The sequence below is a fragment of the Eleginops maclovinus genome, chromosome 15 (assembly GCF_036324505.1).
Source record: "Eleginops maclovinus isolate JMC-PN-2008 ecotype Puerto Natales chromosome 15, JC_Emac_rtc_rv5, whole genome shotgun sequence".
NCBI lineage: Eukaryota > Metazoa > Chordata > Actinopteri > Perciformes > Eleginopidae > Eleginops > Eleginops maclovinus.
In genome coordinates this window covers 16,550,556-16,575,799 of record NC_086363.1, presented here as the reverse complement: position 1 = coordinate 16,575,799, position 25,244 = coordinate 16,550,556, and the positions used below count along the sequence as shown (strand labels likewise).

Genomic DNA, 25,244 nt, shown 5'->3' with positions numbered 1-25,244 from the left:
CCAATCCTCTGCGCCATGTCTGGTCTGGGATCAGTCAGATAAATGGAGGGAAATATCCTGGATATCCCATACCTAATGATTTAAGTTTGGGCTATTAATTAAAAATGAGACGCTCTCCTTCCAAAGTATAGACCTCTATGACTTAACAGACTGACACGGAAATCGAGCTAACACCTTTTGATCACAACGAAAATGTGCTTCAATGCCAGGCTCGCTTCCTGGGGCATGAATGCAGCTGGTGTATCCCAAAATACATATCTCCCAGGCAGAAGTGGATATCCTCTGTAAACCTGTGTAATTGAACCACTACACCTCTGGGTGTTTCTCATCTCCGCTCATCACTGGGATGACAGCTGAGTGAGGGCTGAGAAGGAAAAAGATTTATTAACCATCTCTGCGTGGTTCATGTAGGCGCAGCCGTCTCAGCTGACTGCGGTCAAAGAAGCAGCAAATGATGATTACATGCGTCCTAATTCTCCCGCCCTCATAAGTACTGGAAATGCCGACCTAGTTTGGAGTATTTAGTATTTAGTGAGCTCAGATGTTTATGGATTGTAGCAGAATGAAAGATTTAATTTGTCTAAAAAGTACATGTTTGACTGTCTCTTATTCTAGGGTGACTAGTTTTTTTAAGATCACAATTTTATAAAACCGACAGAATTTAATAATTGCCCATGATGGCAATAAAATGAAATTAGTAAAAAACGAGGGACCTTATTGGTTATCGATAATAATTAGGCAATAAAGTCAAAGGCTTGGTGTTTATTCAGAAATAAAAAGATCAGATTAAAGGTACTTTATTGATCCCAAACTGGGATTTTTTTGCGTCGCAACAGCATAAAACAAAACAAGGCATTGCACATAATTAGAAATTAAGAGTAGAAATAAACAAAACAAAAAATATAAACATCTCAAAATAGAAATAGAAATAAATCAGCATTAGAGAGCAAAACATATACTGTATATAGTTGAGTGCAAAGAGTGGAATATTAAGTATACAAATGTACAGTGTGAATGTTATATGTTCACACTGAATCTTATTCACCTATCAAAATCTGATAAAAGATAGATAGATATATACTTCATTTATCCCAAATTTGGGAAATGATTTAGTTTCAGCAGCAATGTCAAGCATTACACGAGATGTTTAAAAGATACAATAAAATACAAATATAATAACAATCACCATAAGCGGCAAGTATACAAAGAATAAAAATACAAAGAAAAAATAAGCTTCTTATCCTAGCATGACTTTTACTATGAGGTATGTCATGAATATTTTAGTTTGGCTGTGGATAAAGGGAACGAGGGTTGAATACTTCTTTACTTCTCTTCAGTGTGGCAGAGCTTTCTTGGCTGAGAATTTCACGACGCCGCTTTTCATAGATTTGTATGCAGTGTGCATTTGAAAGCCCCGGAGAAGTTGTACAACATCTCTTGAATGGAATACTGTAGGTGGAAAAACCTTGACGAGGACAAAGGAAGTCCTTGATCTATACTGCGGCTTAGCCCGAGCATTGCATCAGTGCAACAAGGCAGGGGGGGGGGGATTGTTGTCCAAGTATATAATAATGTATATAATGAATAATAAATGTCCACCATGGCCTTTTGAGCTCTGATGTAACAAGTATTGTGGGTTTTATAGAAGCTTATAGAATAGATAAAATGAAGATACATAAAGTGGGAAAGTAGATTTCCTATTAAGTTGTATTTCATCTTCTTGCATGAATTCCTTTTAACGTCATAGAGGCAAATGAGAGACACAAAGGCTCAATAGATTCTGCCGATTTGTTTTGCTGCATTGCAGTAGTGGTTCCCTCGTGGTCCTCTCCCTGGAAATGAAAAGATAAAAATATGGCCGCCTAAATCATAGTTCAATCCCTCGCATTATGCACACCACTCCAACACACTCGCGCTCTTAGCTCGATTGATCTGTTGTTCTCATTCTGAAGAAATACAAATGTTCAGATGATCCGGGAGCTTTCCTGCTTCTCATGCTCTCACTGGATTACAAAGGAGGCTGTTTTTCTACTCAATTATTGTTTTATCTTCCACATTATAATCTATAAAACTTTCATATATTCTCCCAATTCACCACATCATTTTGTTAGTTGCACTAATAGCCCTATTTTCTCTGTCCAGATCAAAGCAATTTATTAGCCTCTGCGCCCACACTGACATCAATTCCCAAAACATCAATATTACTGTGTGAAAGGTGCAGCCTGCTTGTTGATTAAGACAGCTTTGCCAATCCTTTATTTTCTTGGCAAATCAGCTACTCCCTGCAGGGATGTGAGAGACGGCTGATTGAAGAGAAATGATCTTTGTTCAGAATATTGACAAACTCTCTTGCAGAGGTCAAACGTTTTCACACCTTACGACAAGACACTGAAAGGGACTACAGGGACAGAAGAAAATGAAGCATGAAGGTGAGGGAAATGCAAATCACACCTTTTCCTGCACCAACAGGAAAAAAATAGACTCTGAGTGTGAGCAATTTTGAAGCATACCACCTATAAGCAGAACATTCCCACTGAAAGCAGTTTAATTGAAATACTTACAAGTTCTATTTCTTTTAATAAAATGTCCAAACATGTTCAGTAATTATTTAAGTAACCGTATGACATTTTAGGAAATACACAAGATGGATACCCCTGTCATGACTGTATTAAGTTTTTAACTAAAGCTAGGTGGCGGTTAAACAGCGGTCTCTCAGTTAAAAAGCAATCGAGCCAATGAGCACTGCCGGGGGACTAACAATTATGAAAATAATAAAGAATTACTTGCACTGTAATGAGCCAGGAGAGGCTTAACAACCTGGCAGTGCTTTCCATTGAGTGTGAACTGGCTAAACAGATGGACTTTAATGACGTTTTAAAGGACTTGTCAAGGCTAGCAGAGTCAGGAGGAGCCAAGAAGTGGCAGGAACTTGGAACAGAAAATACTTTCAGTTTGAAGTAATTCAGACAGGGCAAGGCAAGGCAAAACAGAAGAGAAGTTTGCTATGAACCACAAGGATCCAAACAAACTGCACATGGACTTAAATACAAGCAGAACTTATCAGACAGACAAGACACGGCTGGAGAGGGCAAGCAAATCAAAACAGGCGGGAAAACACAAAGGCAGGAAGTCAAAACAGACTAGTTTGAGGGGAACCACTTTTCAAATTAAACAGGAAACACAAAAAACAAAATCACAAGACCTATCCTCCAGAAACACTCACCGAGGAAATCTCAAGGTGAGAAGCTACATTTTCTATTAAATTATTTTGGGTTGGGGGAAAAATCTGTCTGATTTTAGGCAAGGTTAGCCTAGCTTAGCATAAGACATTCAAGTAATGGCAAACAGCTAGCTTGGATCAGTTAAAAATTCAAACATAAATCCAAACCTTTGCTAATTAAATGTATGGGTACTGGTATGAATAAGATATGCACTATGTAGAAATGTAATTGTTTATAGGCATTTTTTTTAACTTCTTCAGAGCCTTTATGCTAAGCTAAACTGGCTTGAGCCTCACATTTAGCTAACAGAAATTGAGTGTGTGAAGTGTGTCTAAAGAGTGTAAATAAAGATGTGAATATGTTATGTGAATTAGAGGTGATGGAGGTGCTGTCTTTTATATTTTTTAAAGAACTGGACTACCTTAAATTATATTAAGGTAAGATAAACCTATCGTGGCTCCAGCTCCACAAATAGCCACTGAACTGTAGATTTATTTATCCCTAGACTCTGCATGCTGGCCCCACTGTTCTTTATTACATTAAATCTCAAGGTGACCTTTTTAATGACCTTTGCTGAATCATCATTTTACTGTATGTGAGTTTATACTGTATGCAAGTCAATATAGTGTACATTAACATTTTGAATAATAATTTACTGCAAATACAGCTGAATGAATTGGACACTGGACATGGGCCTTGATGTCTCAATGTTAGTAATGTGCTTTAATGAAGCTGCACAGTGCTTTGTCATTATTTAAACAGATGAGAGATTGGATCGGATCCTTTTGAGCAGCTTAAACCTTGTGGATTTTAGGGCGAAAGACTGTAATGTAGCAGAACAACTGTTTCCCAGCTGGGTTGCCTCAAATGAAAAGGCTGCATTCTGTTCTGCAGCAGCCATAGATAACACTTACACAGTTATACATTCTGTGGTCCAAATGTTAAATTATCCACTCAGTGCATCGAATCATTCTCAACGAAAAGATCTCTGCAGCAATAGATTTCCTGGGCTGACACCGGAGCAATGTTTCCACGCTCGCATCAATCAGTCATTTCCACCTTTCCGCTTTGTCTATCTGTCTCAGCTGGCCACCAATCTCCTGTCATTTTAGCACGTCAATATATATCCAGAATTCCTGTGTGGTATCACTTGTATGAAAAGCAGCTCAGCGCTAACAACTGCGAAAGAGCCCCCAGCCTTTTGAGTCATGACTCTTGTGGAACAGCACCCTTGAGATCAATGAGAGGATCGGTGTGATGCGGTAAATCGGAGGGGTTGAGAATGCGAGTTAGTCTGGAGGATCAATGCACTATAAACTATTTCACTGACAACACGCTCAGCCCAGCTCTCCCCTCACACAGCTATAATAAATACACCTAATTTAGAACCAGAGGGAATGCTGACTCCGGCCAGACACATTTAAACAGAGCAACAGATATTATGAAGCAGCTGTGAACAAATCAAACGTCATCGATCAGGATCAATACTGTTTCTTATTTCTGTCACGTCAGCACTGATACTGCAAATCTGAGAAGTGACATTTTCTCAGATTTTGTAACATTTCTTATTATTTTTGTTGAAGTACTCTTTACAGACCAACAGCAATGAATTCATTAAATGCTCCGACATAAAAAAAAAAGCATCTGGTTTTTGTCAATAGATATGTTATGATGCCAACATAGCAACTTTCTAGCTGTATTTACCACCTTTTGGAATTAGTATTACTAGCTACATTTATCGGGAAAGAGTTGGCCATGTAAGTGTCTAGTTTACTTTTGCTGGATTGATTGTGCTTGACTTGACACAACAAAACTACTTGGTGAAGTTTGGTCCAACATCTTGTTTTGGCTTGAGATAAGTTTGTCATATAGAAGGAAGAGAGCAAGGCCTTAAAACAGACTTGCCAAGCGGCAGTGGTGGTACTAATGTGCCAGTCATTGGACTCAAATATACTTTTTCATATTGACCAACATTGGGAAGGGGATGTCTGTAAATCATGGTATGTTTTTTTACGTAAAGTGACGCCACTTATTTAAATCATTAGCGCCTGAAAGTAAACGCATATAAGCCTGACTCTGAGATATTTTCCCGCTTTAATTATTTGCATAAGCCAAGACCGGACATGATGCTGCAATGACGGAGCGAGTTCGAGGGCGGGGCTTCAGGAAATTGGAAATTTGCATTCCTATGGGCCCAATGGATGCAGAAGATCGCCGGAATTTCAAAGGAAGATTTGGGTGTTTTCTTCATGTGCCAATGCGAATGTATCGCCCCACGCCTCCAACAGTGTAGCCAGTTCTCGTTCTATATCCATGGATAACACTATCTTGGAATAGGTCATTGCTACAGAGCAAGAGGTTCAGAAAGACGGCTTAACTGCTGAAAAGCTTACATCTTCTGTACAATCTGTTCACATTTGAGCTTTATAAAGCAGTTTCTTAATTAGAAGCTCATCCCATTTAAATATTACGAAATGTCTCGGGCTGTTCCAGCACTAGGGTGTACCCCATTCTTTTCTTTCATTAAACGTGACTTCTCTTTTTAATATAATAACAAAATGAGTGGCACTGCTGTTTTCAAACAGATTTTTTAAAAAAGGCACAAACTGCTCCAATCTACGGGGAGGGAACAAATCCCCTACTAGTACTCAGATTAATGCCCACTCCCATCATGCCTCTGGGGTGAGTTGAAAAGGCTGACACCATTAGTCACCGGGAGCAGTGAAATTATGACAGCGCTTCATTTTCATGTCGGCTCAGTGACTCTGCTTTAGCACTAGGACACATTTTACATAACTTCTATTTTAAAATCAGCCCAGTGAACATGTTATCAAATCTTTCAGTTTGGAGACGTTATATGCAAATCAAAGCTTTTCTTAAAGGAAAAACAGCATGATTTTTAAAATTTTGCATATCTTGAATAGCAATGTTCAGAATTTCACTTCAAACCTCAACTACGGAGACAGCTGGCGTACAAAAGGCCAGTTTTCAGAGTGTGGGTGGATTAAAATGCTTCTGCTGCATGTACGTAATGAAGTACCATAATGGAATTATGAGAGATTTTGGCACTTGTTTATTCAGGTCATTACTAAATGGCCCCACCCACGTTCTTTGAGCTCACAGCCCTGATGCAGGCTCCACACACTCAGCTGGACTTCGCTTCACTAAAATAACTAACCCCATCACTCAGCGGTACTTTTTACTGATGCCCACAACAGCATCTGATGTTAGGGACCTAATGATGATTCATGGTTTGGCAGAAGCTGTCTGGCTCTGACCTACAAAGCCAACACTCTGTAACTGAGAGAAATAAGCCATCATTTCACGCCATCCATCCATAGCCACCTGTGAGGTAGATGACCTAATAGCAGGCATAGCAGTAATTGTACCTGTACAGAAGGAGATCTTAACACGAGCCATAACCTTTGACATTTACAACAGCTAGTTGACAGAAGAAGCACCACCCTGTAGGCGCTGCACCAAAGGATTTCTTGAAGATGTGTAAAGGTGAAAAACACTATTGCTCCACTGATATTCCCTCAGATGCAGTCATTGGTAAGAGTAGTTCAATTATTTTCACGTGTAGCCACCTGCAACTGCTCATACTGGGCAACCATGACTACAAAATAAATAATACAGATATTTGCAACAGAAGGAAATGAATAGGCACTAGAGTAGAAACACATGAATACAGATGCTTGCGTAATGGTTTGATGAGTAAGAAGGAAACATAATTACATGTGGGCTTCTGTTCCTGTTACTATTGCAATATTATAATCACAGGAAGCACCATATTTCTTAAAGCTTTCATTTAAAATGAAGTGTTGTGGAGCTGCAGGATATAGACTTAACAAAACATAGGGTATGGATTCCCTTTAAAAATGTTAAGAAATTACAAAATCATTTCATACTTTTAATGCAGCCGGACTTCACATCATATCAGAGTTATCGTAACCTTTACAGTCTCTGAGACTTAAGGATTTAAAAAGAACCGTCTATACAGCTGAAGAGTTTGCTGTATAGTTTGTGAAGCTTATTGAGTGATAACCCTGTAAGTTATGCATCCAAACAATTGGTAGTTTTTGTTTTCCCAGCTGTTCCTCCTGCACCTTTCAGCTGCAACTATGTGGCTTTAAACTGCATTAAGTGTTTAATTCATGGATGTTTAAAGTTTAACTTCTTATTTCTCTAACATGATAATCTACCTTTCAGGGATGAAGCGTGACACTCCGCTGTCAGTATGCTTCTCCAGGTTTGTGGTTGGTCAAATGTTGCTTACCCCGCCCCTTTCACGTTCATAGCCGGACAGAGAAACCCTGGGTTGATTTACCGAGTTGATAAGTAGCATCGTAGGACTGATTAGCGAGATCTCGTTTGTTAGGTTTAGTTAAGCCAGACAACTCAAACATATCCAGGTTCTGTTGAACTGGCTTCATCGTACAGGCCACAGGAAGATAGCATCGCAAGGGCTATCACAACAAAAGAGCAATGGGATTCCCCCAACGGATTTAGGTATATTGCAGAAAATAAGCTTTGTAGACACGCTTATGATACACACATTTTGTTGAGTGGGATACTCCCGACATATTAACATTGCTTTGATATTTTATTAAGTGTAAATACAATCGCCTGAAGGAAAAAGCTAATGTTGGTCTATAAGCAAACTACATCTCCATGGCATTGCTGTGCATCATCACAGAGTGATGACATTATTAGGGGTGGGAATCACCAAGGTCCCCACGATATGATACTATAGCGATACTTAAGCCACAACACGATTAGTACGATCGTATTGCGATTCTACGATATGCTAAGTATTGCCATGCGCTATATCGTGATATGACTGATTTCTTTCTCCGCTGACTCCATATTAGTTTTCACTAACTTCCTGCCAATCCCACTGACTTTACCCATGGCCATGACCAGGGGCGGCTCCAGAAAATTATTGTTGGGGGGGCAATGGGGGGGTCTGATTTTTTTATAGGAGGTGCTAGTGAATTCTGACATAACGAACACCAAACACCACTGTTCCCGGGCTAATACACTACATTGAAATGCACGTTACTAAATGTTTATATACAACAAACACAAGCATATTTAATTACTTGTATTTAATGAATCAACAAACAAGCAAGCACAAGAATACAATTCAAATCATAGCCACCACAGAGAACATCTGTGGATTTACTAGTGGAACAGAATTGTAGCAGTGTGTAGTGCAACACAGTATACTCTTACCACTGTCTCTTAACTCACTGAATCTTTTGTCTCACCTCTGATCTCCTCTTTACTATCTCTTCACTCCTGTCTTCCTCTCTTCTTCCCCTCTTCTCCTCTCTAAACTCATCTTCACTATCTCTCCTCCTCTGTTCTCCTCTCCTTCACTCTCCACTGCTGTCTTCCTCTCTTCTTCTCTCAACTCCTCTGTTCTCCTCTCCTTCACTCTCCACTTCTGTCTTCCTCTCTTCTTCTCTCAACTCCTCTGTTCTCCTCTCCTTCACTCTCCACTGCTGTCTTTCTCTCTTCTTCTCTCAATTCCTCTGTTCTCCTCTCCTTCACTCTCCACTTCTGTCTTCCTCTCTTCTTCTCTCCTCCTCCTCTGTTCTCCTCCCCTTCACTCTCCACTGCTGTCTTCCTCTCTTCTTCTCTCACTCCTCTGTTCTCCTCTCCTTCACTCTCCACTTCTGTCTTCCTCTCTTCTTCTCTCACTCCTCTGTTCTCCTCTCCTTCACTCTCCACTTCTGTCTTCCTCTCTTCTTCTCTCCTCTTCCTCTGTTCTCCTCTCCTTCACTCTCCACTTCTGTCTTCCTCTCATCTTCACTATCTCTCCTCCTCTGTTCTCCTCTCCTTCACTCTCCACTGCTGTCTTCCTCTCTTCTCTCCTCCTCCTCTGCTCTCCTCTCCTTCACTCTCCACTGCTGTCTTCCTCTCTTCTTCTCTCAACTCCTCTCTCCTCCTCCTCTGTTCTCCTCTCCTTCACTCTCCACTTCTGTCTTCCTCTCTTCTTCTCTCATCCTCCTCTGTTCTCCTCTCCCCACTTCTGTCTTCCTCTCTTCTTCTCTCCTCCTCCTCTGTTCTCCTCTCCTTCACTCTCCACTGCTGTCTTCCTCTCTTCTCTCCTCCTCCTCTGTTCTCCTCTCCTTCACTCTCCACTACTGTCTTCCTCTCTTCTTCTCTCCTCCTCCTCTGTTCTCCTCTCCTTGACTCTCCACTGCTGTCTTCCTCTCTTCTTCTCTCCTCCTCCTCTGTTTTCCTCTCAATCAGTCTTTTTAACTGGTGAAGTTCTGCTGAGAGGTTTTCAATCAATACGCCATAATGTTCAGCCATGGGCAAAAAAAGTATCTTTGTCCAAGAATGTCTCGTGTTTTGGGTTAAGAGCTGCTGCTCTTTTTAGAACGTGACCGCTGTCAGAGGAAAACAGCCTGTCCAATTCACTGATTAATCGATTGATTATAGGGGAAATAGCAGTGGTTCTGATAGTCTTCTGAGGTTTCCAGCGGCTCTTTTGATCCTGTTTGGCTGTTCACCACAAAGTCCTGCAGGTGGTGGGGCTGTTTTTTTCTCCTTACCTGTGGGCGCTGCATGTCAATGCCAACTGTCTCACACATATCACTGGCACACTCCCAGATTTCAGTCCATGTTTCAGCATTGCGTTTGTCATTGAGGGTATCAACAACTGCAAAGACCAGATCAATGGCAGATGCCAGCTCCAAATCTGTGGCCTGTAGATGATCAGATAAGTTCTTTGTGAGCTTGAATATGCTCTCCAGCATACAGATGTGCACAACAAATTGTGCATCAATCAGTCCAATCAGTGATCTTGCTTCAGTAGCTCTATGAGCATTCGTCTGGTTGCTCACATCCACAAGAGTTGCTAAGAGAGCAGGGAGAGTTCTTTTTATTGCCCACAGTGAAGAATATTGTCAGGCCCACCTGGTATCTGATAGTCTTTTCAATTCCACGGTGCGTTTGGTGGGCTCAAGGTCTTGTTGCTTCTCTATGAACACCTTGTGAGTCACTGTCCCAGAAAAGAAGTTGTACAACATCTTGACCGTTGCAAAGCATTCTGCTACTGGTTTCACATTATGTACACAGTCAACTAAAACCAAGTTTAATCTGTGTGCAGCGCATGTGGCACTTCTTGGCGAAACTTTTCCTGGACACCATTGTTGCACCCGGACATGACAGAGGCCCCATCATAGCACTGTGCAATGCATGCATGTTTGTCTATGCTACACTTAGCCAGTGTTTGTTTAACTGATTTGTGTAAAGACTCTGCATCCAGGCCCTCTGCAGAAATAAAGTCCAGAAACTCTTCATGAATCATATCATTGTTTAGATATCGCAGAGCAACAGATATCTGCTCTTTTTTGCTCACATCCTTTGTTTCATCCACCATTAAAGCAAAATGCTCTCCCAGCTTAACCTCGTTGCTCACTTGTTCCCTCACCATGCTGGCCATAACATCAATCAGCTCATCCTGGATATCATGATGCACATATTTGGCATTCCCAGGTCCACTGGACAATTTCTTTGAGACAATGGTGTCAAACTTTCCCAGCAGATTTAACAGTTCAATAAAATTACCTCTGTTTGTGGACTGCTGATCTTCCCTGTGCCCTCTCTGTGCAATTGTTTGACAAGCAGTAAACCACAGTGATTCTATGACTGCTCTCATGTACTGCCTGTTTTCTTGTACTGTTTTTTAATGTCCAGAATCAAGCTTAGTCATAATCCTTGAACCATTTTTCATCCTTGCCTTAAACTCACACCAGCCTTCCATTGCTAGTTTATGAGAAACACGTGCATGGTGTTTTGTTAGTTTCTCACCTCCTTTCCTCCAGTTTCTGAAGCCAGCGTGGGTGAAGCTCTTTTCTGAGTGACCAGATGTCCGAGCATGGTAGGGAAAATGCCGACAGGCAAAACAGAAAGCAGCATCAACTGACACCGAGTATTCCAGCCACGCGTATTGTTTAAACCACGACTGGCAAAAACTTCTTAAAGTTAGCTGGGAGCAAAATGCCCGACGCGGGTAGGACTTCAGCTGAGGCTGCCTCGGTCCCTCTGCTGGGTCTTGGCTTAAATCCACAGGGCCAGGTTTCCCGCCACCCAAGATCGGAGCTACGGCTGTCGGTGAAGCTCTCCCTTCACTCCCCGAATCTTGCCCGACATTTTCGGGGATGTTATCGGCCTCCGAGTCTGATGCCGCCGCCGCCTCCGCCGCCGCCGCCTCCGCCCTCACCCCCGCAGACTCCATTACCGCCGCTTCTTCATCCGCCTCTTCATCCTCACTGTCCATGTCCACTCTGTCCTCCTCCATCGTACTGTGCATCCGCAAATCACCGCCGCCACCACCATCATCCACTCTCATCCGCTTTCTGGAAATTAACATTACAAAACGGTCCATTTTGCTCTGTCACTCGCTAATCTGCTCTGTCGTTAACTAGCCGCTATGCGTCAACCGCCACCAACATGAACGTCAAACGCACGTCTGAGTGCCGTCTGCGTGCAAACTGCCAATCAAATCGCACTACACATACTAAAAAGATACAGACGCTTCTGTAATACGGACCACTACAGCAACGTTATAAACAATTGTTGTCGGACGGTTACCTATGTTTGTTATGTCTCGGTGGTGTCTTAATTTTTCCTTTATTTGGATTATAGTTTGTAATGCTTATATGTTTCGAGGGCAGGGGGGGCAAATGGGGGGGCAAAGCCTTTGACTGGAGGGTCTTAAGACCCTGCTTGCCCCCCCCCAGCGCCGCCATTGGCCATGACTGCACAACAAAAAGCTGATCACCGTCATTTGGATTTGCAATATAAATAGTTTATATAATAAAATACTGTTACTTGGCATCTGTGTATCGATACAATATCGCCATGCAAAGTATCGCAATACTATGCTGTATCGATTATTTCCGCTTTCCACTTGATGTTGTTTTATGACACATACAAGCTTTAAAGTCTGAAGTGAATGGGGTATTTACTGACATTTTTAAAGTTGTATAACCAAAACGTAAACATTTGTTAGGCTTGTGTTAACCACAGACTCTATTCCAGAGTTCTAACAACAAACACGTTAAAAAACTTGGGACTTCAAGTCATTTTTGGGTCTTAGGATTCTTTACTGCACATTGGTCTTCAAAAGTCCTACATTTCCAATGTAGGACTTTCTTCTGTCAGTGATGACCTTAAATGTTTATTGATAAGCGCCTGAAATCTTAATTTACTTTTGACTGTACGGTGAATCTGTCTTTTCTAGGTGGTCATGACTGAGCAGAGGGATGGCGAACATAGCCCACTGCCAGAGTTTATTCCGAAATGAACGATACAGTAATCTCTTAAATCTTCAGGCAGCATAAAGTGTGAAGAGTAAACAAACATATGCACTGGCATTCGTAGAGACTGTGTGCTGAGCTTTAATAAAAGCTCCAAACAGCTGTCTGAGTCGCCCCCTCATCCCCACTCCCCCACCCAAGGTTGATCCAGGCTCCGTCATGAGTCAGCGGGTGTTTATTAAACTGACACTGCTGTTTGTCGAGCTCACACGGGTCTCTGTTCAGTCGACGCCAATTTAATTAGAGCTTTTCAGGAACGGCTAAAATTTGTGTCGTAACACTCGACACTGAAATCCTCTTACTGTCTTTTTTCTGGACTCCCTACCTTGCGATCTGCTCGGGACCAAAATAGAGATTATTGTACGTGCAGACCTGAGTGAATCAGCAACGTCAATATTTCAAGTGTTCACATACTGTCCACTTTTAGGTGTTGGGCGAGATAAATCAAGTGGGATTCAACAACTTTGAAATCCTTAGAACCCACACTGAGCAATATATTTGTTAAAAATCAGAGCCAGAGTTGGTTTTCCACGATTTCTCGACAGATTTAATAAGGTGCATCATGTACTTATGACGGAAGTATCCATGAAAGGACGTTTGTAGAATCAACAGGGTTTAGTTCTGGTCACTTTCATGGCATCACAGTGCAGCGTTGGACTCAGCAGCATGCTAGGCGATAGATATTCCAGAGTATTTTTAGTCTCCGGGTCGATCATCTGATTCTGCTACTGTGGCCCGGTGATTGCTATTGATCTGGAAAAGGCAGGAAATACATGCAGGCTTAGTTTGTGTAAGAGAGTGTGCGTGTGAGTGAATACACATATAGTGCTTTACACACACATTCTGTTAGCTTACGCCTTGCTTGTTTGCTTTGGAGAGACGCTGTAGTCTGCTGCTGACAGTGTGATACAGCTTCTGCTTTGATAATAATACACAGATGCATCAGCATGTCCTGAAATGTGGCAGACAAACCTTAAGGTTGTTTACTCAAGGTAACCGTGGCAATATAAAGATGTTTTTCTTTGCACAGGAAAAACAAGCCATTATTTTCCGATGTTTAGTTTGTTCATTTAATTCTCTTTCTTTACAATCTGAAGGAAGAATGGGCCGAGAAAGAGCACAAATTCGAAGGCATGTAATAACGGCTTTTTCAACAGTGGGATATTTAAAGCATATTTTGTGATGCCCTTTATTATCCAGAGCTTTACAGTAATACGTTTTCAAAGTGTAGGACACAGTGATTCTTGTGGAACCATAGAAATGATTCAAGGGTTTTTCCACGTCTTCAAGGTCTCTCCACAAGCATAATCACATTACTCGGACTCCCATGCTGGGAATATGCCCAGTTTACCCCTAATGGAAATAACCAAATGAGTGCTGCCTTGTCCCTTTAATTTGTGTGGTGGGGAAGAACTAAAAACAAAAGGAATGTATCCCTGTCAGGTTCCATTTCTGGAATTCAACATCTTGAATCCCCAGGTTGTGTCGTTATATCATCATTTCCGGTACGTGGTTTATACAGTGATGCTTCTGTGAGAAGGGAGAGGAGTCATTTTGTAAGAAAATGCAGTGCAGCTGTTATAGCCTCCTCACCGTCTCTAAAAGGACCCTTACAGCACATCTGACGTAAATGAAAAAAAAAAGTATAATCGAATGCATAGACTATGATTTAGGGGGAAAACAGTCCAAGTTTGTTCTTCCAACCTTAAGAAACTACCGCATAGTTGGTAGTTTCCTCCGTTTTTAATCACACAGAGCGAACAATTCTGATTGTGCTGTTACACCGAGGTAGTCACAGTTCTCCCTGATGTCGAGTGATCTAGAGTCAGTTCATTACATGTAGCTTGTGCTCACTTCTCAGCTCTCTCTGCCTTCTCAGAGGTCTAAATGCTTTGCCATGTAGACCATAAAATGTATCGATTTCCATTACTGCCAGTGAGAAATTGGCCAACACCTACATACTGGTCCTTTTGTAATCTGGGTTTTTCCTTCCTTCTCTACAATGGAAGCCCAATGGGCAGGTCAGACCACACGAACACACACATTCCGGGGGAAGGGGGGATATATAGAAGTTTTCCTCTGTAGCGCTTCTGTTCTTTAATATCGTGGAAGAGTAACTGTATATTTATGTTCCACACCCACATTGCACATTGTGTGGAGCTGTGCCACCTAAAAGTTCCTCATTTGATTAATCAGAGATAAATTACAATGTAAACCGAACAATTCAAAGTTATAGATCACAGTGTGTAAGGGTTAAAACTGGTTTTTTTTGCAAATGGTTATTCCTGGTGCTAATTATGTTGCAAATATATAAAAAGAAACATATCCCAAAACAAATATGACCTAAAAAATGATGTATTAAAGTCCCATCTTAGACTAATCTTTCATCCACCAGCTGCAGCATTTGGAGCATTTCCAAATTCACAGTCTACTTTCAAATGTACCTACAGTATGTAGGCCAAGTACTCTTTTAGGACAGAGCATACTTCCTGGTGATAACAGTCTGGCTCGTTAAACTCTAAAGCGGTCTGGAATTTATTTGCCACCCTTTTCACAAAGCATGCTGTTATGCCTCATAATGCTAATTCTGCAATGTGACAGTTATGTAAGAAGAGTGCATTGCTTACGCACTCCACTGCACCGCAAGTGAAGCGCAACTAAAACAAAAGATTACTGGCCTGTGTGTAATTGATAGGAAATAATAATGGATTGAATTATTTTACAAACAAAGCATGGAACATTAAGTTAGTGTAATATAAATAGTTTTAGAAATAAAAAGGGTCTTTATCTGTCAAGTTATCCAGATGTTAAGATTCAGATTCAGCTCTGCCCAAACTTGAAAACGGCTTGTTCAACACAAATAATGCAAGGGGACAACTCTGTTCCGTTCTGGTGATTTATTTTCTTTCAGATTGATGGCACAAAGTGAAATTCCAGAGGAAGAATAGGTTGATAACCTTTAAGAAACAAAAGTATGCATCAGTACGCATCAATCATGATCATTAAACTAAACATCTCATTTAAATTCAAAACAGATCAAACTCAAACAGAAAACAGCAAACAAATGATTCTTTCAAACTAAACATTTGAAGTCCATACCAGTTGCGTCTGTGGTTGAACATGAGCTGTCAGTAGGCTGAGGAGACCGAGCAAAGAGGGCTCGCCGAGCTAACTCCAAACATTTTATACTCATGCTTGATTAGAGGTGCGCAGGTGAAATCGGTCCCTCCAGAAACATGGGTTGCATCCTGTCTGTTGAGTGTCTGGGTGAGCTCTCTCTGCCCCCTTCAGGCCTGGAGTTCCTCCACAGATATTGGTCCTATGCTCACACTTGTTTGATGCCACATTATCCATGGCTGGGAGGAATAGGCTTTCAGCTGCAGAGTGAAGAAATATCCATCTCCATGTGGCAAATCATCAAACAAACTAAGCAGATATGGCTCAGCCGCAACTAGCATTGACAAATTCATTATTACCTGGGAAAAAATCTAATTCAAGTCCCTCAGCCTTTAGACTGTGCCTGATTAAAAAGGCAGGCTGAATGCCTAGCGTCTGAATCCAATTATTATTGGAAAGCCGTACCGTTGAGTTGTTTCTTTTTGATTTTGATTTGCCTGTCTGCCAGACGAGACACCTCGCTACCTAATACAAAATGCTCCCCCAAAAATCTGTTATGGTCACAAGAAAAATAAATCCAATCATTTTGATTCAGATATTTGATCAGGGTGAGAAAAAAAGTCTGAAAAAACATCAGTCACTACAAGAACGGTTAAATTGCTTTGATAAAATACACTGAGGGGGCTCCTGCTGACAGAAAGGGAACAATTGGAGCTAGATTTAAGAGAAACATTCTAATTAGTCTTTTTAAATACAAAATAAGGGATGTCATTTCTACATTTCTATTCTGGTCTTTTACAAAAAGACTCAATAAACCGACTCGAGTTTCAGATCATCAGTTAAAATGGCAGGTTCAACAGGCAGGTATATGGTGATTGGCCACACAATTAATCAAAATGTTATTCAAAGAGCAACAGTCCTTGTATGGTATAGATCCTCATTTTAAAGGGTCCATATTATGCTCATTTGCAGGTTCCTAATTGTATTTTGTGCCTTTACTACTACTACATGTCTCCGTGCTTTAATGTTCAAAAGCTCTTTATTTTTCTCATACTGCCTGTGCTGCAGCACCTCTTTTCACCCTCTGTCTGAAACCAGAGCCCAGTCTGCTCTGATTGGTTAGCTGATCGTCTCTGTTGTGATTAGTCAACGTCCCGCCCCTTAACCAATCACATACAATGATTTGGAGAAACTCTGTCTGGAGGGAATTTGGGGATTTTAGCTATTGCAGACCATCTACATGCACAAAAACCCATATGACACACCAGAAGAAAGCGAAAACCTGAATAACTTCAAGTATAATAAGGACTAAATAAAACATCCTTGTATGGTAGAGTTCCTCAACTTAATGTACCCTTTAATATTGCAAATCATATTGCAATTGCAATATCAGTTTCAATAACTGCAGTTAGTTGTTCTTTCCAAATCTTCCAGCCCTACAATGCTGCTTTGAAAACAACCCAGTGACTAAAAGTAAGCACAGAAAATATGGCTCTGCTTTTTATTTAAACAGATGCAGTCAAGCTGTCATTGTTTGCCTCGCTTCTACCCACTGGATCTGTCTCCAACATGCACTTTAGTTTTGGAGAAAAAAACCCCGCCTGACTTAAAGAGTAAAAACAATTGTGTTCACTTCAGACTTAGGGAGCTGCGGATGGCAAGGAAACAAACCCAAACAGAGCTTAATACCATCGTTATAAATCGACCTGAGGTGTCACTTCCATTGCCTGCAGCCACTAGGACAAGTGATCAGTATCTATGCATCTGTTGTATCTGGAAACCTGTTCAACATTTAGTGAGGTAAACAGCATTCGTGTTACACAGTCAATAGCTTCATCAGAGAGCTTACAAATAAGGAGGGCTTCATTTGAAATCACCTCAGTTATATTTATTGTAATTTCTGTCACTATGACAGAAGTACATTTAGCGGAGGGAGTTTTTGAAAAAGAGTGAATCTAATGAGGAGTTATTCACTCATTTGGCAAACAAATTACACAAAGACATATGTTGGGTATTATTGTATTCCTGAGAAGTGCCATTGTCAAGCATGTATACATTGTATAGTAGATAAAAACACATTTCATGCAATTATTGAATTCAATAGGCCATTTTCAAAAGCTTTCCTCCCACAGAACTGCTCAAGGATATGTTGCATACAGTACATGTGAATCTGTGTAATGGTATAAAAACACCAGAGAATGCTCTGATCATTTAGCCTGACTGAGTCCGCCCACACATAACAGGAACAAGTAGAAAACTGTATCAATACACCCACAGTGGAACACATAAGAACCAATTATATATAACACACCGGGGAAAACTAGTATAGATAAATATTATATAAATAAAACCCTTATCTAGGTTGAAAGCCAATAAATACAGAAATAAATATATAAATACACATATAAATACAAACATTACTAGAGAGTTTTTCAAAGCTGAACATTTTCCAGGAGGGAAAGTATGAACAGGAAGTACATTTTCTTTTATCAACAAACACATATTAGATTGTGAGCAAACAGCGGCAGACCTCGAACAACAAGATGCATATAAATGTTGGCATTATGAGGATTTAACACTCCCTGGATAACCAGGGAGTTGAAATGAACAGGAACCAGAACACCTCCAAGAAAGCATAGAAGAAGAAAACCATGAAAGATTAACTGAGCAGATAATAAAATTCCAGCTATTGAATATTGCAACAAAGGAAAGCTTCTTAACACGCGTGTACATCACCTTGATTGCTTTGTGAACGCTCACTTGTAGGGGTGGGGGAGATGTAGGTGTTTGGTCTTGGCTCTCTTTGAAAGTCCGATCCGGATGGGCCTGGTGCATGTTCTCATCGGCTCCAGTCTCTTGTATTGCTCGGGTTGTCCTGCAAACATAGAAACACAAACATAAAATGAAGCTAAGCGTGGAGGCAGACAGGGTTAACCCCAGTGCAGGTACAGAGACTCAATTTGCAGAAAATACATTTGATAGCAGGAAATCCAGGCAGAACAGGGCAAGGCAAACAAAACTCACCATTAAACGACAATCAAGGAACTGAAAGGCTAACAGGAGACTTAAATACAAGCAGGACTAATCACAGGGACAAGACAAAAACACAAGGGCAGCAGGTGAGTAGACAATCAAAGAGGTGGGACAACACTGAGACAGGAAGTAAAAACAGACATAACGGGGGGTGAAGACTTTTCAGTATAAAACAGGAAACACTGATAGACCATAACGAAGCGTGGGTTCAATCAGGAAGACTACACTCTTCCTGCTGCCTGTAATAAGCCACTCCTTTGGTTAACCAACTACAGTTTGGCATGATTTCATACAGACAACTATTGCTACTTAAAATCTGTCTCTGATGATTGAAATGTCTGAAAATTGCTGGACTTCAGGCCAATAACCTGTGATTAATCCTTATTGATTGACAGCATTAAACTAATCACATTATATATCAGTCCTGCATGCCTGGTGCCCTGCATTGAGCAGTGTGTGTGCATTTTTTTGGGCCCCAAAGCCCCACAGAATATTCTCTTGGCTTCTGTTAGAGGATGCAAAGAACAAATGGTGATGGTTTATTTTGCTTTCCAGAGCTGACAAGATTAACATAGTCCTTCTCAATGTGCGGAAACAGAAGGCATGCTATTAGACTTGATTTATATCCTCAATCTGACAAGGTGAACACATCTCATCTCCTGGCAGACAGGTTGTTAGCCTGACGCTCCTTTTAAACATTCAGAGGACAGCGCACCTAAATCCCAGCAGACACACTGGGCTTTATAATGCAGCGGAGAGCAGCTGCTATGCTTGGTCATATACTTTAGTTTTTCTTTGACGTTCTAAGTTTGCTTTTATGTCACAATATGTGAACTTTACTCACTACACTGATTCATAAAATTGTCAACAAACAATATGTGAGGACATTAAAAACCCTTTAAAGTGCCCTTTCTTTCAGAATCTTGAAACGATTGTGACTCAAAGACCCACATTCTATCAACAAAATGCTCAGGGTCTTTTGTCTGCGACTCCAGTAGCAACTCACTGTGGCTCAGTTGTTCCAGGAGCGGCTGACACACGAAAGACGGAGACCACATTATCTTCTCCTGCTCCATCTCCCGGGTCTCTGAAAAATAAACACATTGGCGGTTAGAGACAGCGAGGAGGGACCCGCTAATTCTGTCTTTTTTATTTCTCTGTTTGTCCCTAAACAACCCCTTTTGCATTCATGCCATTGTTATCGTTCCATAGCAGCTAATTAAGGGAAATTAATATTTGAACATTCATGACGGGAAGCTGCGCCACAATATGAAAAGACCAATCAATCAATCAATAAAAGCAATTGTATTTCCTTAATGAATTAACCTAACTGCCCTTTTTGAAAGTCTGTCACCCAGCAGTCTGGAAAAATAAATGCCATATTGAAAGCACTGGAACAAAAGCGCAGTTAGCTCTAATTAAAACATTTTCAAGCTCAGACTTCATTTCAATTGTTTGTTTTTGCTTCAAAGAAGTTTTCCGGTCGAGCCAAGCCATTTGAATTAGTTTCAGCCTTGTTTTAAACACTGATTACTGGGTCACTTCTTTTCTACCTCAAGATATAACAAACTTTTTAGGCTGACTTTAATCTTTACAAAGTAAAACAACAAACCTTTCTGTTCCTCTGCAGGGCGCTTGAATGTTTCCTGGCACAGGTGGCTGCCGAGGGGCACCTCCTGCTCCCCGTCTCCGGGGCCAGAGGGACAAGAAACCACTGCACCACCTCCACACATCTCCAGGCTGCCGGCTTCATCCACATCCTCTGAACAACATGCAACCCACAGTGCTGTCAGGATTTGTTCGTATGGCAGCAGTGTGTGATCCTTGATGTTTGAGCATTAGTGTGGTGTCAAAAAGACAATTAAAAACTGACAGCCAGTTCTCCAGCCTCATGTTCATCTTTTATCTGAGGTATGAGAAATAATTTAAGGATGAGAGCAGAGTGTTTGACTTTGATTTAATTGTCTAGTTTTTGCTGACTGATGGCTTTACAGTGTTGTTTATTATTATTAGTTGTCTGCTTCAAAAGTGACTTGATTCTATTGAAAACTTTGGGAACATTTTAAAAGGCAATATTAATACAAAGAAAGAATCTGTGTTTATTACATTTAAAATGCACTTCTTTCCCCTTTTTTCAAAGATTTATAAAAATACAAAAATAGTTTTATTCATTTTTTTGACAAGAGTTACATTCAATATTAATAGCACTCTAATATCTGTTAGTTAAATATGAGAATACAGCCAACAGCAGATTAGCTTATTTGAAGCTGGGGGTAAACAGCTTGACTGTCCAAAGGGGGGGAAAAAATCATCTTCCTTCACACACTTAAGTTCTGTAGCAAGCAAAAAGTTGTGGTTTTGTCTGAGGGTTATTTGATGGAATTTTGTTAGCAGTCACTTCCTAGAGGGATGTTGTGGCCGTGAGGTTTCCAAGCAACCAGATAAGACTCTCGGCATGAAAGCAAATAAGACTTTTCCCCCCAAAAAGTCAAAATATTGTTTTAAGATTTGCTCACAGAGCTACAGTTCTACTTCAGTTTCAGTATCTATGGCAGTGTTGGAAACAAAGACAAATAATAGGGTATAACTATCATCAAGCTATTATGTTTATGATTTATATACTTATTTATCTGTGTGTATCTGTGAGTAAAGCATTTGAAATGCAGCAGCAGAAGCACAAAGAAAATGATGTTGGGAATGTGATATGATGTTTGTACTGAACACACTGTGCAGATTAATAGAACATGAGGGAAACAATAAATAATACAGTGGCATTTGTAATTGAAGAAATGGATAGCCATCAATCAGAATGGTCAAAGAAAAGTTGCTTACAGCTGTACCTCATAACTGCTGTCAATACTACTGGAACCAGTTTTTTGTTCTAATAAGGATTTACTAATTGTTTTCTGTTTGCTGTTACCTGATGATGTGTCTCTATACCGTCCTCCTTCTGGGCTGCTGAGATGTTCTTCTTTGCAGATTGAAGTGTCGTCCTTCAGGGCTTCAGTTATATCTCTCAGCTGCTCAGGTGAAGGTGCTCTGCTCTCACTCGCCAAATCACCCAAACTGATTTCAAAATACAAATTCAGCTCTCGCAACACCATGTCAAACTGCTTTTTCATCTCAAACTTTTCGCTGTTCACATCGGAGGCTAGACTGTCGCTCTTGGAGGGAACAGGGAAGGGCGTTGATTGTGAGTTATCCTGGAAGCACTCAGAGGAATTAAAAGATGATTCACAGTTAGGCTGTTTCTCTGGACACCCGATAGCAATGACTTTGGCTGATGATGATGTTGGGATGAAGTTTGGGACTTGAATACAGCTGGTATCTTGACTTAAAAATCCCTTTGCTATGTTCTCAGTGTTACATTCAAATAGGTCCATCTCCTCCTCCTCCTCCTCTTCTGGTACCTCTTCATGCACATTGCTCTCTGCCTCTAGCATAGAGTGTTGAAGTTGTTGCTGCCCGGCTATGCTGGTAAGGAGAGGGCTACTGCTCAGGCCATCATTATCTTCAAGTGAGAGCTGGATCTTTTCGAAAGTGTCAAAGCCCCCCGGCACACAGTCAGTGAGAGTTAAGGCAGATGGCGCTGAGGAAAATCTGTCAGTGGCGTTTAGGGCTGTGGGGTTGCTGTGAGCATTTTTTGAATGGGGTACTTCATGAGGACTTGGCACAACTGCATCAGTGGTTTGGGGGAAAGTGAAAGCCAAAATGTCATCTTTATTTCCAATCATGAATGTTTCAGAGAAACAACTAAGCTTGTTTTCTTGTTTTTCCTCAATTTTGCTTGTGTTTTCTTCTGTACAATTACTGATGCATTCCTCAGTCATGTCTTCTTCCTGATACTCAGAATTCTCTAATATCTCCAACTTATGCACATCAGTTTTAACACTTGCCTCTTCTCTTTCCTGCTCCTCTGTTATCCCTTCCACTGTTGTTATCACAACATTGTATGTGTGATCAGAGAAGCATTTAACGTTATTTCCCAATTGTTCATCAAGGTGTGTGCATGTGTTACCCTCTGTCCAGTCGATGTATACTATGCAGTCACCAGTTGGAACTTCAGTTGCGTCTTCTATGTGATTTTCTATTGGGTGGAGAAGATTTCCTTCCATATCTGGCGAGTTTTCAGTTCTCATTTCTTCTTTGAAACTTGTAAATCCTTCTCTTTCCTTCATCTCAGTGTTCCCGTCCATTCTGGCGATTTCATCATTCGTTTCAGAATATTCAACCTCCTGTGTCTTCGGACTGACAAGATAACAGCTTGACTGATCTGGCTCTTTCATCTGATGTCCCTCAGTGTCATGGTTTTCTTGTGTCCCACCCCCTGCAGTTGGAGGATCGGCTGGCCTACATGGACTGCTGCTGGGGCTGGGTTTCCAGAGACAGCTGCCTTCGTTGCCAGCCCTATTGTGTGCTTCGTCTGTGGTGACTAGACAAGCCTGTGGATCTGAGTGTGACTGACATAATATTCCCTTTTCAACTTTGCACTGTGTTCTGTTTTGGTGATTAAACTGACCAGGAGCTGAAACCTCCTGTGACAGCCGGACGTCAGGACAGAGCATAAGCAGTGATTCCTTCTTGCAGACTTTTCCCGATGCGAATAATTCCACACCTGCAGTGCTCTCTGAGTATCTCTCTTTCTCTTCAGCCTCCCTGTCAGTTTCACTCCAGATTGCAGGGTCAATTACACTGAAAGGGCTTGCCTCATTATCTCCTCCAGCAGGCCCTTGACTGATTCTTGCAGGCAATGGAGTCTCTGTTGTGTGATCAGCCGTTTGACTCCCGGCTTTGGCTATCATCTTGCCAGCAGCATGCTCTCCTTTAACTGCACAGAAGTCTTCGGCTTCATGACTCACACTCTCAATTGCAATATTTGTGGCTAATACCACATCATAACAAACAATTGATCCCTCAGCACATTCAGCAGCAGAAGGGATGGAGCTGTTGCTCATGCCAGTCTCATTAACACAGCATTTTGTTTCCCCCGCACAGACGACAACATTTTCATTCTCACAGATATGCAATTGTAATATTTCTTCCTCATTTTTTACACTTTCTGCCAAGATCCCAGAGGGGTGCTCTTCAGGGTTAGAGTAGAATGATTTAGAGTCTGTATAATCAGGGGAAGATATTACGCTGCAACCCTCTGCCTTTTCTTCAATGAGAAGGATATTCTCACCCAATCCGAGCTCACCCCTCTTCTGATTACTCTCAGATTGGCTCCATGTATCGCAGAAACCTGTGTCATGTGGCGCATCTTCAAACTCGCAATCAGAGTGACATCTGACCCTCTCATCACTTGAACTGAAGGTGAATGCTTGGATTTGACTGACACTGTTTTGCACCTGTATCCCATCTTCATCTTTACTTGCTTGAAGACTGCAACCACCAGGGGGCTCGTCTTCAAGTGATTTCCCCAGCCGATTGCAATCATGATGACTGGACATTTCTCTTGAAGTGATTGACTCTGCTAATGCCCCGACTGCACCATCTGCCATGTATACACTGAGTGTGTTAGTCTCAGAAGCTGAAAGCTGCTCATCTATCAGCAGAGGTTTAGAGCTTATTTCAGCAGAGATCAAACATACTTCAGAATGACCTGTGTGTTCGTCGTCAGTGTGTGAAGTAGTCAACATACTACTGACACTTAATTGAGTGTCTTTAATATCCCCACATTCTGTCATGGATACTACGCCTGTATTATCCTGGAAGACAGTTGTTGATGATGGGGAGCTCAGGGCTTTCCTAAATGTCAGAAGCTCTGGAAAGACGAACCTGCTCTTGCTACTGTGATTGTTTGTCATCGTGAAATCTGTCCTTGGTCGTTTTGTGGAGAGAGGTGAAGTAAGCACAATCTGGCTTTGTGGACTTATATCTTCTTGTGGGATTGTATCCATCTTGTCCAATATACTGAACCTGAAATAGAAATTGGAGTGTGAACACTGCATCAAAAAGCCACACTGCTGTGATCAATAATTGTCACTATCAAAAGAATGGAATCATGTAAATAATGTTTCCAATGCATAGCTTACATTTAGTAGATAACATTTCTAGAAAACCAATTCCAAGAACTGAATCTAGTGATTAAAAACCGGCTGGTTAATGAAACCTCAGCCCCTACTATAGTCCATTATTTATCTGTATTGCCATAATAGCCTATGTGCATGGTTGTATAAAACGTATAGAAAAAGTTCTCACACATGCCCAACATGCAGTTTCAAAACACATTAAAGTAATCCCAAGGCAAACCACAACAACATAATATGCACTGTGTGGATTTCCTATACCGCAGCAGATTGTTACACAGCATGATTCTGATTCACTGTGCAGAATACAGAGACAGCACTGTAACTGCTCTGCTGCTTCTCTACTATAACACCCCAATGCTGGGAATCAGTTTTTGACAATGCTATCTTTTTTTACACGCACTAGGCTATTTTAAAATCAAACGTTTTGACTTGATAGAAACTCGATAGAAAAAAAGCACAGGTGTTTCTTATCACATTAATGATATATGTTCCATTAGCCA

The 25,244-nt window shown here is 41.1% G+C and overlaps 1 protein-coding gene and 1 long non-coding RNA gene across 2 annotated transcripts; both read right to left on the bottom strand.

Moving 5' to 3' along the window:
* Positions 1-13,140: 13,140 nt before the first annotated feature.
* On the bottom strand, positions 13,141-24,149 carry LOC134877235 (RAD51-associated protein 2-like). The gene is made up of 6 exons (XM_063902666.1): positions 24,084-24,149; positions 21,633-21,915; positions 20,325-20,474; positions 19,719-19,799; positions 18,416-18,554; positions 13,141-13,315 (listed from the first exon to the last, which is right to left on the bottom strand). Exons 1-5 carry the CDS (start codon positions 24,147-24,149, stop codon positions 18,436-18,438), a joined length of 699 nt encoding a protein of 232 aa, XP_063758736.1. The 3' UTR covers positions 13,141-13,315; positions 18,416-18,435.
* LOC134876489 (uncharacterized) lies at positions 15,445-15,873 on the bottom strand. The gene is made up of 2 exons (XR_010167460.1): positions 15,662-15,873; positions 15,445-15,519 (listed from the first exon to the last, which is right to left on the bottom strand). It is a non-coding gene; the product is annotated as an uncharacterized LOC134876489 (long non-coding RNA).
* Positions 24,150-25,244: the final 1,095 nt, after the last annotated feature.